This window comes from Corticium candelabrum, chromosome 10 (genome assembly GCF_963422355.1).
Source record: "Corticium candelabrum chromosome 10, ooCorCand1.1, whole genome shotgun sequence".
Lineage (NCBI taxonomy): Eukaryota > Metazoa > Porifera > Homoscleromorpha > Homosclerophorida > Plakinidae > Corticium > Corticium candelabrum.
The window spans coordinates 4,595,043-4,608,286 of NC_085094.1; the positions used below are offsets into that span (position 1 = coordinate 4,595,043).

At 43.6% G+C, this 13,244-nt stretch overlaps 2 protein-coding genes and 1 long non-coding RNA gene across 7 annotated transcripts; 1 reads left to right on the forward strand and 2 right to left on the reverse strand.

Moving 5' to 3' along the window:
- Window positions 1-1,032: 1,032 nt before the first annotated feature.
- Window positions 1,033-5,017, forward strand: LOC134185752 (uncharacterized). Of its 5 annotated transcripts, none has more exons than XR_009970828.1 (13): window positions 1,033-1,156; window positions 1,229-1,346; window positions 1,411-1,448; window positions 1,593-2,032; window positions 2,093-2,159; window positions 2,217-2,287; window positions 2,392-2,444; window positions 2,504-2,553; window positions 2,615-2,677; window positions 3,885-4,010; window positions 4,075-4,122; window positions 4,190-4,370; window positions 4,754-5,017. It is a non-coding gene; the product is annotated as an uncharacterized LOC134185752 (long non-coding RNA). The 5 variants fall into 5 exon arrangements; XR_009970827.1 differs by having other exon boundaries at window positions 2,220-2,287; XR_009970826.1 differs by having other exon boundaries at window positions 1,593-1,688; window positions 1,967-2,159; window positions 2,220-2,287.
- A 2,184-nt stretch (window positions 5,018-7,201) lies between these two features.
- Window positions 7,202-8,529, reverse strand: LOC134185901 (uncharacterized). Its single transcript, XM_062653784.1, has one exon. The coding sequence runs from the start codon at window positions 8,475-8,477 to the stop codon at window positions 7,308-7,310; it is 1,170 nt and encodes a 389-aa protein (XP_062509768.1). The 5' UTR covers window positions 8,478-8,529; the 3' UTR covers window positions 7,202-7,307.
- Window positions 8,530-10,971: 2,442 nt separating this feature from the next.
- On the reverse strand, window positions 10,972-12,787 carry LOC134185708 (actin nucleation-promoting factor WASL-like). The gene is made up of 2 exons (XM_062653570.1): window positions 12,666-12,787; window positions 10,972-12,599 (listed from the first exon to the last, which is right to left on the reverse strand). The coding sequence occupies exons 1-2, from the start codon at window positions 12,765-12,767 to the stop codon at window positions 11,922-11,924; spliced, it is 780 nt and encodes a 259-aa protein (XP_062509554.1). The 5' UTR covers window positions 12,768-12,787; the 3' UTR covers window positions 10,972-11,921.
- Between the last annotated feature and the right edge of the window lie 457 nt (window positions 12,788-13,244).

Consider the following 13,244-nt stretch of genomic DNA (forward strand, 5'->3'; position numbering starts at 1 on the left):
AGAATAGTCCACGCTATAGCGGGGACTATCCTGTTCACTGGGGACTATCCTGTTCACGTGAACAAGATAGTCCCCAGTGAACAGGATAGTCCCCGCTAGGGTGGGTTCAAATTGCGTGAACAAGATAGTCCCCGGTGAACAGAATAGGAGCAAATATGAACAGAATAGGAGCAAATATGAACAGAATAGTCCACGTGAACAGGATAGTCCCCGTGAACAGAATAGTCCCTGTACACGTGGCAACAGTTTGTGCTGTGGAGTCGTTATTGATGCGTTGAGAGACCACAAAGTCGCAAGGCGAAGTACATCAATTTGTAGAATTGTGTTGATGAAGTGATAGCCCAAGTTCTCGTTCTAGTGGCGTTCTCGACACATACAGAAACCGATCTAGGAGGCGTTACCCTGCAGAGGATGTAAGACAATGCTCTGATTACAGACGCCAAAACGCACTTGAACGGCATCGGACCAAAGCCAAAGTTAGCGAAAGCATTGTTTAGGTTACTATAGACACGTTTGCAGTTTCGACAAACTTGCTGATCTCGGCGAGCATGCCGATACGATGGGCGTTTTTAGCGTCGATATCGGCTTGGAAAATTGTCACCGACTGCTTAGCGAAATTGTCTACTGGTGCTGAGTTGCTACCTAATGCTATTTCAAGCGATTTTGTGATTTATATTGGACTAAAAGTTGTTGAACTACAGAGGTAGTCGACTTGTATGCAGATTATATAGTTGCCCGGATGGAATCTTGGGAGATAAAGGGATTTATTAACTTAACTTAATTAATAATAAAACGTCCTCTTTCTTCGTTCCAACATTACTGCCATTTTCATGTCTTGTAGTGCGCGACAAGCGGAGTTGTCTTCAAGACGTGGTTTGTACTCCATGGCCAAGTAGAGAGATTTGTAGTACCAATCTTGTGTACAAGTTTTATGATGATACTGCAGATTCGGAGAAAGTGTGCTTTGTTGTGGAGTGGTGCGATGAGCCGGACCACGACACCGTCGTTCCTAGAAAGAAGATCGAGCCGGGTACCGTCGTTCCTAGAAAGAAGATCGAGAGCAAACCACCATTTCCGGTTGGGGGCAGCGTGTGTGTAAAGGCGACAGGTTCACGTGGGCAGAGTGTGAAGTACGATGGCAAGATACTGTCCAAAGGTTAGCCGCAGCATAACCGTGCCAAGATTAATTATTTATGTACAACAATGGTGTAAAGGTTTTTTGTAATAGGAAGCAAGGCAGCCATGGAGAGTACACTAGCTCGCCTGGTTGAAAACTCTACAACTAATGTGAGCCAGCTAGAAATGATTCAGCGAGAGGCAGCTACTGATTGTGTAGACAAAGAGAGGTATTTGCAAGAAATTAACTGTGAACTATTTATGATATGCTGCGGTATCTGGTCTCCATTACAGTATATCTGGCAAAGAACCTCGTCAACGTCATTCAAAAAGTATAAATAACGATCACAATTATTAGAAGACTTGGACATAAGCTTACTGTCTAGGACATATAAACAATTTTAAATTGATTTGGTTTTGTAATAGTTGAGAATTATTCCTTATTTTTTTCTAACTTGGCCCTTTTTGGATTGTAGAGAAATGTGCGAAAAGGAATGCTGAAGAGGAGTCTGAGCGTCTGCCTTCATCATAGAGCCAGTTATGGGACAGATATACGGACACATTGATACCAAGTAAGAATTACTGTTCCCCTGAATATGTAATAAATATATTGTCTTTTCTGTATGAATGTTGTACTAGAAACCATTACACTTGATATAACTTGGGTTTTTAATTAGTAATAAAGAGAGTGACCACCAAAACAATTGACTAATTTTCAAAATCCTTTTGTCTGCTTGTCTGGTTTATTGTTTTATGAAATACATATTGGTACGTTTAATAGACAAATTTGAATGTACTGATGTTGTTAATTTCTATTATGCATGTTATGAAAACTGGTTGGTTGTTGTAGAAAACAAAGAGAAGGATAGGCAGCGTCATTTTGATGAGTACAGGTGCTTGTCACCAGATTATGAAGGTGATTAGATTGCTCACGTCAAAGAAGGAAATTTTGCAATAAACCTGTGTTTTGTATAAGGAAAAAATGATTCTAGCAGTTCCACAAGGTCTCCGAGTCCTGGTTTGGAGTCTCAGTCAATTTTGAGGTTATTATGTAGCGGTAACGTATATTCTGGAAGTTGCAGTACTGTTTTGTTGCTTAGCAGTTAGTTTAGTGGTACAAATAAAGCAAATAGGAAAGGGACAAAGCGGAGCCACACTGTTGCCACTGGAGGTAACTTCCTATTTGCAGGTTATGCTTGAGTGCATGATTGCGAGTAATTTTACGTCACATAATGCTAACATATTGCTAAGCCATTGTTATGTATTTCTTTCTAGGATCCTGATTTTGGTCCAGTGACGTCAGCGAACACTGCAAGAGCTCTTGCATTGTTAGTTCAGTGACGTGTTACATCATATGTTATGGACTAACTATCTATTTGTCTTATAGTAACAGCCACGCTCCTGTTGAAGATCATAATACATCTACTCCTGTTGCTAGTATGAAATAGCAAATCAGCTGTTCTGTTGTTGGTACACTAGGCGTTATTTCTGTGTTCAGAAGCAACTAAGAACACGAGCAAGGATTATGTTGAGAGTTCGAGGTTGACAAAGACATCCTGTGGTAAGTTGTACTGTAGACTGCTATCACTGCTTCTGCAGTAACAGTTACATTCTTACATTGCATTGCTGCATCACAATTGAGAATCGAGTCGTCCAGTAATATTTGAACTCGTCTTGTCAGCACTCAGTTGTGTGTCTGTCTGTCTGTTTGTTAATGCAGTTTTACACAACAAAGTTAAGACATCAATGCTAATGCATGAGTTAAATTGTAAAAGATGTATGTGCACTGTCTCTTGGTCTGTTAACTGTAATTTTCCTGCCTGTAAGTATATAAATCAACTATAGCACCATAACATGCAGTAACGGTCATGGATTTAGTGTATGGGCGACCATGCAGAGTAAGGACCGGCAACTAATAACTTCACTTATCGTTGCGGGGGGGGGGGGCAAATTGGAGATGAGACATTTTGTCGTACACTGCAAACTGAAGTAGCAAATAAGTGAAAATACAAAAAATACGCAGCATGGAAGCTGGAAGAAGCTGTATAGCCTTATGTATAGTTCTCATTCATTCTCACTTTATGGTGGACAGTGGTCATAGTCATACTGAACAGCAGTTTATGCTATCTCTGTTTGTCATTTTGTGGCAATGAACAGCATTTAGGTAACATGAATAAAACTATGAAGTGCTGATACCGGCTAGTTCTGCTCTTGGAAATAGCCTAATGAAAGGTGCCTAATCTGGACAATTTCTTAAGTTTTCTATTCTCACAATTTAACACCAGGTTGGTGATTATTAAAGGTGAAGTCTAGGATGAAGTTTAGTGGCTGGAGTGGTATTTAATTAACAGAAATGATTGATCTATTTATTTGGTTTGCTGTTTTGTGAGCTGTCACCACCAGAGTCGGCAAGACATTATCTTGCAAGCTTTTCTTCAATCTGATTCTAAAACTTTGACATAGCACGATGTACATCTAGACTCTTGCTTTTGATATCGGTGTATGTTATATGTAAGTTGGTTTGTTGGTGTACATGTCGGTTATGTGTAAGTTGGTTTGTTAGTGTACATGTAGCTGTAGCCTGTGTTAGTGACAGGTAAAAGTAATGAATGACACATACAATTCACTGACGCAAGTAGCAACCAGTTTGAGTGAAACCATTGCAAGTGCTCATGTGTTAGTGTGAACTGTAGGTATTAATAATAGCAGCTCACAATCAGTCTGTAGCCATGTTTTACTTGTATCATTGTTAACATGCCATTTTGTAGACTGTTTCTGCAAAGACTTGAAACCATTTCTAAGTGGAATTGAGGAGACTCTGAAGAGAATAGAGTCGAAAGTCGATGCCATTTCATGTCCAACCTGAATCGGACGAGGACATGTATAGAGTAAAGGTATTGCAGTTTGTGTTTAGCAAAGAGTGCCGTTTGACTTGATGTATTTTCTTGTAACATACAGAGCTATCGACCTATTAAGAAAGAGGCAAAACTTGAAGTTTCTTCTCCGGTTGCCATACATTTCAGTCCAGTTTGCTATGTTATTGTGTAAGAACTTTTGCATGCTCTTGTGACAGGTTATCTACAATGGCATTGACTTGACGGGTATCTATGCTAGCAAGACTTCACCACAGAAGTACGCTAGGAAAGTTGTAGGCCAACTTTTCTCAAAGAAAGAATTAAGCCAAAGCATATTCAGGAAAGTTGGCCCAACTTCACGGAAAGAGCTTTCTCCGACTTGGTGTAATATTGTTACAAGTAAGGCAACAATGCACAGTGTAGTAGTTTCATGCTATAGTTGCTCATTTCTGTCATAGTACATGTATAGCTATAGATGCACTATCCTGTCAGGTACTCGCTTATCTACTTGGCACCCTGAGTTTGTGGTCACTTTTGTTATGCCCGATTCCGTGGGTACTACGTCTATGGTGAATGAAGATTTTTATCCATTATTGGTTACAGTGATTACGCATAATCCCCCTGTCAGGGCTTTTCCACAAAACCTGAAATTTTCATAAAAGTTAATGTTAGTGAAGGAATGAAGTAACATTGAATTGGTATATGTGCTGGTATGTAAAATAATTAATTAAAGGAGCATTTCAATTTCTATAATACATATATTTATGTCTGCATTTTTCTAGACTGTCTTGAAAAGCTTTACTCCAAGGAGATGCTGGAGAGGAACGAGATGGTCATACGAGAAAGTCTCAATCAGAAGTGTAGAGAGGCAAGAGTAGCTGTCAAATTGAAATCTGAGTCAGACGGACTAGCAGCAATAGGACACAGTCTATGCAACTCAGGGGAGGATGATTAGAAGTAGAGACTAGAGTATTGCTATACTTAGAAGATTATTGTGTTGGAGAGTTTGATGAAGAGTAGAAGGTCTACATATACATGTCAGTACTTTGGCGCATGCGCCAGCGGTTTGCTTACATTTCCGTACGTGTCCTTGCTCCTTCTTGACGAGTATCTAGTAAGTACTTGCTGTGACTTGTCAAGTCCTTGGTTGATCTCGGTAAGAACTTACCAAGACTTGGTAAGTCTTGTCTAGATCTGGAGCAGGTCCTTGTGAGGACTTGCCTAGGCCAAGTCCTTGCCCAAGAACTTCAACCCGGGCATGCCCGCTCACGATTCACCGCGCACGCGCAGGCACACTCACGCAAACTTGAAAGCGTGCCACGATTTCAAGGTGTGTCATAACGAAGAAGAACAAGGGAACAGCATACGGTGCACTATGTTCAATGACATACAGTCTTTATTCCTAGTATAAAGAGAAAGGCGAATCGCGTTTTTGTCCGCCACGGCAGTTTCGCTCCTCGGTTTTGACATTTTGGGAAAGCTAACGACAAGTGTGTTAGGTTCTTTATTCACGCATTTACCGTTTACCAGCTTGAGATAGCTTGCTCTTGAACGACAAAGCGCTTTCTCGATCGTTTTCTAGTTGCACGTGACCCGGTAATGGGTGGGGCACAGAGCAGCACGTGATGGCATCTGAAACTCGGAGCGTGAAATAAGTCATGGAAAGGTGACGGACGCCGCCGGCAACGCAGATCGTGCATCTATCTTTACATGGTAGCTACATGAGCTGGTTATAGAGTTGAGGAATAGCCTATACCCGTAGCGACAGACGATGCACGGGTAGCGGTGTTTCTTCTACAGAAATTCAACAACTGGAAGTCAGATGTTTGCGTTGGTACACTGCTAAGCTAGTCTACAACTTCATACATGGTAGATGTCTGTCTGGATGCCATTGCGCTGGTGCGCGCTCTGTGCTCCGCCCATTCTTGGGTCACGTGCAACAAGAAAAAGATCGAGAAATCGCTTTGTCGTTTAACAGCAAGTTATTTCAAACTGGTAAATGAATAAATGTGTGCATAAAGGCACGTTTTCAAGTTTGCGTGGATGTGTCTGCGTGTGGGCGGTGAATCGTGAGCAGGCACCTTTGAAGGGTAACTGCAACGAAAAAATCAAAAACATTTATGTTGGAAATTGATAATTATAGTTGCATTCATGACAGGAAAAATAGTTTTAGATTTTTAAGTTAAGTCTTCGCTGAGATACAGCAGGTCAAAGTTGCTTGCGGTTCTTCAACTTCAGGCAACGTGTTATAACGGGCGTGGTGTAGTGTTCACGTCACAGAGGGGAGACGCGTGTGCATCTGTATAGTCAGCGGCATGTAAAAATGACTACATTTACATATCCAAGGCAACGCTGCTAGGGTAGAGGCGACGGCAGCAACAGTTATTCTTCAGAAGAGCCCTCTGGAGGTTTTTACGTGATGATATGGTTCCGCCTGTGTGTGTGTGTGTGTGTGTGTGTGTGTGTGTGTGTGTGTGTGTGTGTGTGTGTGTGTGTGTCTGTGTCTGTGTCTGTGTCTGTGTCTGTGTCTGTGTCTGTGTCTGTGTCTGTGTCTGTGTCTGTGTCTGTGTCTGTGTGTGTGTGTGTGTGTGTGTGTGTGTGTGTGTGTGTGTGTGTGTGTGTGTGTGTGTGTGTGTGTGTGTCTGTGTCTGTGTGTCTGTGTCTGTGTGTGTGTGTGTGTGTGTGTGTGTGTGTGTGCCTGTGTGTGTGTGTGTGTGTGTGTGTGTGTGTGTGTGTGTGTGTGTGTGTCTGTGTGTGTGTGTGTGTGTGTGTGTGTGTGTGTGTGTGTCTGTGTGTGTGTGTCTGTGTGTGTGTGTCTGTGTGTGTGTGTGTGTGTGTGTGTGTGTGTGTGTCTGTGTGTGTGTGTGTGTCTGTGTGTGTGTGTGTGTGTGTGTGTGTCTGTGTGTGTGTGTGTGTGTGTGTGTGTGTGTGTGTGTGAGTGTGTGTGTGTCTGTGTGTGTCTGTGTGTGTGTGTGTGTGTGTGTGTGTCTGTGTGTGTCTGTGTGTGTGTCTGTGTGCGTGTCTGTGTGTGTTTGTGTGCGTGCGTGTGTGTGTGTGTGTGTGTGTGCACGTGTGTGATTGTGTATACGTGTGTCACTGTGTGTGTTTGTGATACGAGGCCACGTCATTCGTTTGTTCGCAACCGAAATTGGCGCGTATTCTCTCTACATGCAAACTCTCGGCACGTGCAGGGAAAGGTTTGCGTATAAATCAATCAATAGATTAGCTGATAATCTTAATTTCATCTATATTTGAAAAACACATAAAGCATGGCATGCGTTTCAGTAAAAGTTTACTTAAAATACTAGCAGCATGGTTATACATAATTACCGCAATCTAGACTGATTCAGATGGCAGTTGGTCCATTTCAATTTGAAAATAGTCAATTTCCGAAAACAAGTGACTTGATGTCGTCTGATCTGTGGTATTTCCTATTGATTGAGTTCCTTTCCCAAAATCAGCTCTTCCTCGAACTCGAAAAATCATCTGACAAACAACAGAGCAACCACATCTTGATTCATTTTCATCCTCGTCTCTAACAATTAGTCTTTGTCGTTTACTGTTGCCATGACAACATATTAAAACGCAGACGTTTTTGATTACATTAGAGACACGTTTTGAAGCTATTGTGTAGATTAACGGATTAATCAAGCTCACGACCACAGTCAACATCATGATAGGCAATGGAGCATCCAAGCTCAGCTTACCATTGAACACAGTCTCGTCCCTGACATAACTATACCAATAAATGATACAAGCTGGCCACCAGACGATCACATTCACTACAACTATAACCGTTAGTCTTATACGCAAATGCTTCAGTTCTGTAGTAGCAACATTAGCGTTGAATTTTCTCAGTCTGTAGCACAAAAGACTGTAGATGATAATACATGCAACAGAAGCCACTGCGTTGATGGAGGTAACAATGATCGGATAGGAAGCAGGATTCGTTCCTCCCATGCAACCAAATGTTGCCATCAATGAGAAGGTACTCGCAGACATACTCCTATTAAAATGCTGGACGGCGTCATTCATTTGAAGAGTCATCAAAGTTCCTAACGCCAAACAAAACATCCAGCTGATAAGCACAACTATGTAAACAATAATCTTTCCACGATGAACAACAAGATGTAAGAGGGTGTGGAGAGCTATGCCAACGGCTGTAGTCATTACTGCACTACAACTCGTAAAAGACAAGAAAGTGACTGTGAGGCAGAGAGCTTCATCTCGAGAAGTGAAATCGAAAGTGTCGTGTTTGCCAGCGTATAGAGCAGGCAAGAGCATCACTTCTTGGATGAGGTAGTGGCAAGACCAGAGAATATCAGCAACGGCGAGACTGACGATTAGTAGAGAGAGAAGTTGCAGGCGTGACTCCTTCCTTCCGCAGCGCCATAGCAGCACCAGCACGTTGCCAAAGATGGCTGCGATTGCAAAACACCACACTAGAATGTGAAACGTACTAGAACCTACGCCAGGAGGCTGAGGAGGTGATCCATCGACGAACATGATGTCCTGTAGATAGTTCTAGTGTAGGTCTGCATGCGCAGAGACACTTGGGTGTAGCCAAAAACCCGGATTGTGCCTACGGCGAGGATTGACAATCCGGGGAATGACGAAGGCTGCAAGAGACTGGATCGAGTCGAGTCTAGACTTCCAGACGAAGTAACAGTAAATGTGCTCACTCAGGTGCCTACTTATGGAGCGCCAATGTGGACAAAATTGATCTTTCATTGCACCGTCGAAGTCAACCATCGGTAATTATAATCGATGTCAATGTTCGATGTCGAGCATCGATCTTTGATATCGATAGCCGATGTTCGATGTCGATAACCGATGTTTGATGTAGACAGCCGAAGCTCGACGTCGATCATCGATGTTCGATGTCGATGTCACCGATCTAACCTCGCAAGCCAGGCTCTTCCGCGCAGTCGCTGAGCTAACTGCACGTGAATCACACGAGGAGGAGGAGCTTTTACCGGAATTGCTCTTCTCGCGATGGAGCAATTCCGGTAAAAGCTCCTCCTCCTCGTGTGATTCACGTGCGGTTAGCTCAGCGACTGCGCGGAAGAGCCTGGCTTGCGAGGCTATCACCGATCGATGTCACCCGTCGATGTTACCGATCGATGTCAAGTATCGATGTTACCTATCGATGTCACCTAGTACCTATCGATGTCACCCATCGATGTCGGCTACTAAGTATATACCTATCCATGACACTTACCACCCGTCCATGTCAGTTACTACCCATATATGACGGTTACTTCCCTATTTAGTTTACCTACTAGCTAGACTGCCGGTTGAGTCCAACTGAAGCGAATCTAGCGCGAGACGGAGCCTCTGGTTACAGTAGTGATTCTTGTCGACGACCGACTAGACGAATGTGTGTCCAACGACCGATGTGTGTCGACGACCGACTAGACGGATGTAGGAGGTACTATCTTAATAGCGCACGCATAGGTGCACTGTTCTGAATAACGTTGTTTCTAGAGTCCATTCGAACAGTAGATGCAGTGTGGAAAATTACCTGATCTTGGTATCCCGGGCACTTACAACATGGAAATGATACCTCCGGAATGCACGTGAAGAGGTGGAGACACTCGTGCATTCTAACAGTCAGAATGATGCACAAATACGTTGGAACGAGCAGCTTCCGGAATATTTATTACATATGCAGACTCCACCCCAGTCTGACATGGCCCATCCTATTCTAGCTAAGAAGTAGATGTAATCACCTTAATTGCATTCCTTAGAAGTCATTAGACAGCCAATTAGTTCTCAATGACGTCTCCAGAGTCACAAGCGAACTCAATTCAGAGCTTTAGAAAACATCCGCACCTACTTTTGTCAGTAGTATTTCTGCAGCTGTTCTAGAATGCCCTCACAAGCTTGTAATGAGTGTTTACATTGCGTTTAGCAGACGTCATTGAAGTAGTTACGTTAATTCAATTTCCTATTTTCCCCACTAGAAAGCCCAAACTGACGAACACCACACCCACAATTCCCACACTGCACCTATTGTTCGAATGGACTTTAGACAAACACAGGTGATTGATTGTTTCGCGGACTCAACCCAAAGTTACAAGACAGAGTAGTTGCATCGATATGTGGAAATGTGTTGTGAGTCCATTTCTTTCTAGCTAGAGCGCTGATTTGCAATGCGAGCCGGTGTCCCAGTACAAAGTATCCCCGTATAGAGTATCCTACCCGGATAGTATATTCTATCCGGCCGGATGCTTTATCCTAGGGTAGACTATCCGGGTGACATTTTGTCCGTGTAGAGTATCCTACCCGGATAGTATAGACTATCCCGCCGAACAATACTGCAATGTCACAAAGTCGTGGTCTATGAGCGAGTGGTCCTCTTCCTCGATGAGAGACGCTGTCCACCAGGTAAGACTAAGGTCGTTGCAGTACAGTAGTGACCTAGCTACACCTGCGTACACGTGCTCATGCCCGAACCTATGCCGTTACAGTGCGCATAGAACGTGAGGTGATTTTGTTTCTACGGTCTGTCAAAAGTCTGAAGTCGGAAGTCTGCTGTAGGAAGACAAAGCTGTACTCCAGCAGAAGGCTTGGGAACTAAATTCAATCCCCGACCCCACCTGATTACTGACGAGGAGACCAGAACACAGGTACCCGTCTAGATGCTCTGTCTAGTCAGGTTGTTATTTGCAAACCTATCAAAGGAGCAATGGTCGTCTCTGGGCATGTCAAGCCATTCGTGGAGCGAGCGAAGAGAGCGAGCTAAATCTAGGCTTGGGCGGAACCTGTCTCCCTGTGCGTCCTCCCATGTGTGTGTCCGTTCCAAAGTATTAGGTCCATACGCTGCTACTCCTATTTGCTGGGAAATGTTTGTCAATATTGGATAGAAAGTTGTTTCTTAATAATATCAGCACAATTAGTGACAAGTGGTGGGTGGAGGGAGTAGCTTGTCCTCTTTGTTGCTAAACTTTTTGGCACCTTGTAGCCTTGAAGTAATCTGGTAATAGACTGGCTTGTATGTATGTATGTAGGTGCTTTGAATTGCTACTTATCCAGATTGCATGGTAACACCTGCTTGGTGATGAACTCTATATTGTCTTGTCAGTTCATGACAAACAATTCATGTCAAAGCTCATTGTGTTATTCAGAATCATGCCTTGCTGTGTGACAATTTAAGTTGTGCACTGTGTTTTTAGAATCCTGCATGTAACTGTGCCAATTTCTAGATTGCTCATAGCATGTACATACACACATACAGACAGATATACAAACATACATACAACATCATCGCAATGCGCAGTTGACTGTCTTATCGGCTGTCAGATCGCCAAGTGGACTTCACAGAAGCATGTACCTTTCTGGGACCTTCCCGCCGGGTTGGTGGGTGCCCTGTTGGGGGTGGAGACCCCGCTGCACCTCCATGGTGAGGTAGCAACGAGACATAGTACACACACACACACACACACACACACACACACACACAGCATTCAGTTTAAATGTGCTCATGTGTTCCCATTGAGATACTATTATTTCAAGGCAGCAATAATGACTAGGTGTTCAATCAAGCAGGATTGCATTTGGTACAGCTCCACGGCCTTCTTGGGTGCAGCAAGCTTTTGGACACATTGACACATGTGTCACTGTGATACCACTCCTTGCAGGTATAGCATTCTATTCAGTCAGAGTTGGTGCAGGACGGCATGCGGCATACACAGTACACTTTTACTTTCTGAATTGCCTTCATTTGTATCGTGCGCTTCATCTTCTTCACGGGAAACGGTAACATTTCACTAGCTTCCAAACATTGCAGTAGGTGTGTTCGCATCTGCGTTTGGTCAAACACCAGTTGTCCAGGGTGTTGTCCAAAAACCAATGCAGTAGCGAATGCTATCGAAAACAGGCCACAGTCTGATCCTCCCACTTGTCGCTGAACATCTATGTACTCCAGGGTGATGTGGGGCTCTTTTGTCACAAGAAGGCTGGAGAACGTAAGCTATCGAACACGTGTACGTGAGAGTGTTGCAGTCCAATGTTGGACACAGTCAACCAATGAGCATGTCCATCATGCAGTACCTGTACAAACTCTTGAGGCTGCACTTGAAATGACAAAGTCAACCCCAAAGCAACATCTTGGAGGCCTGGCATAGCTGGATTGGCTTTCTGCAGTAATTGCTGGGCTGCGTTGATGACATTGTCATTCAGCCAACCCGTTGGTGACTGAATAGTCTTTCTATCCCCATTGTCCAATCCGAGCTCTTGTAACCATTGCTTTGGATGTTGTGGTTGCATGGAAACCTGGTAGTCATCCACATCGATGGGGCTGTTTGGGTTCACATCAGCTCTTGCTACCTTCTGCCTTTGTACTTTCATGACATGTGCACAGAGACTTACTTGCTTTCGTTTTCTACTCTTTGATGGCAAAGCAGGTGCAGGCACAGATGGCAACACAGGAGGAGGTAACGGTGGAGACATAGGTTGCGACACAGGAGGAGGTGATGGTGGAGACACAGGTGGCAGCAAGGATGGAGGGTCACCCATTGCAAGTAGTACTTTCTCGTCAGGGAGTGGGGGTAATGGAGTTGCATCAGGCACAAACATGGGAGGGGGAGATGGTAGAGGATAGTCGTCGACTTCATCTCTATATACCTATAATGCAGATAGCAAACTGAAACGGTGAGTACAGTGCAAGTTATATCAAATCAAGCAGACAACCTCATTCTGGCATTGCTGTGACAGTTTGCTTGGTGGTGAGTTGGCACTTGTTATTCCATCATCAGTTTGATTGCTTTGGTTGTCTTTGCTTTCACCATCCATGCACTGTCTGTATTCTTTCAGTAGAGTTCCATGAATGAGTTTTGCCAGTATTGTTCCAGACTGGGATTTCAATTGATATCGTCCCTTCGGCATGATCTTCACTACCTCAAAGGGCCCTTTCCACCGCTCTTCTAGTTTGCCCCCCATGCGATGAGAGTGTTTCATAACTTTATTGAGGACAAGAGATCCTACTTTGAGTTCCTTCAATAAGAAGCCAAATATCATCACATGTAATGTGACTGATATGAGCATGGTTATGGAAGTAGAGTTAAAAGCAGAGATACACATACGTACATGCATGCATAAGAACAACCTGTTGATGTATTTCGAGATGTATGTGTGTGTATGTGTGTGTATGTATGTATGTATCTCAATTAGTTACAGTGTGCAGTTGGAGACTGGCAACATCCGGGACCTTTGGGTCAGAGTTCAAGTGCGTGCATAAGAACAATCTGTTGATGTCTTTCGAGATGTATG

Excerpts from the sequence above, each read along its gene's own strand:
- LOC134185901 (XM_062653784.1), bottom strand. The coding sequence starts at position 8,477 with ATGTTCGTCGATGGATCACCTCCTCAGCCTCCTGGCGTAGGTTCTAGT.
- LOC134185708 (XM_062653570.1), bottom strand. The coding sequence starts at position 12,767 with ATGGATGGTGAAAGCAAAGACAACCAAAGCAATCAAACTGATGATGGA. Across the intron at positions 12,600-12,665 it reads CACAGCAATGCCAGAATGAG|GTATATAGAGATGAAGTCGA; the intron begins GTTGTCTGCTTG and ends TCTGCATTATAG.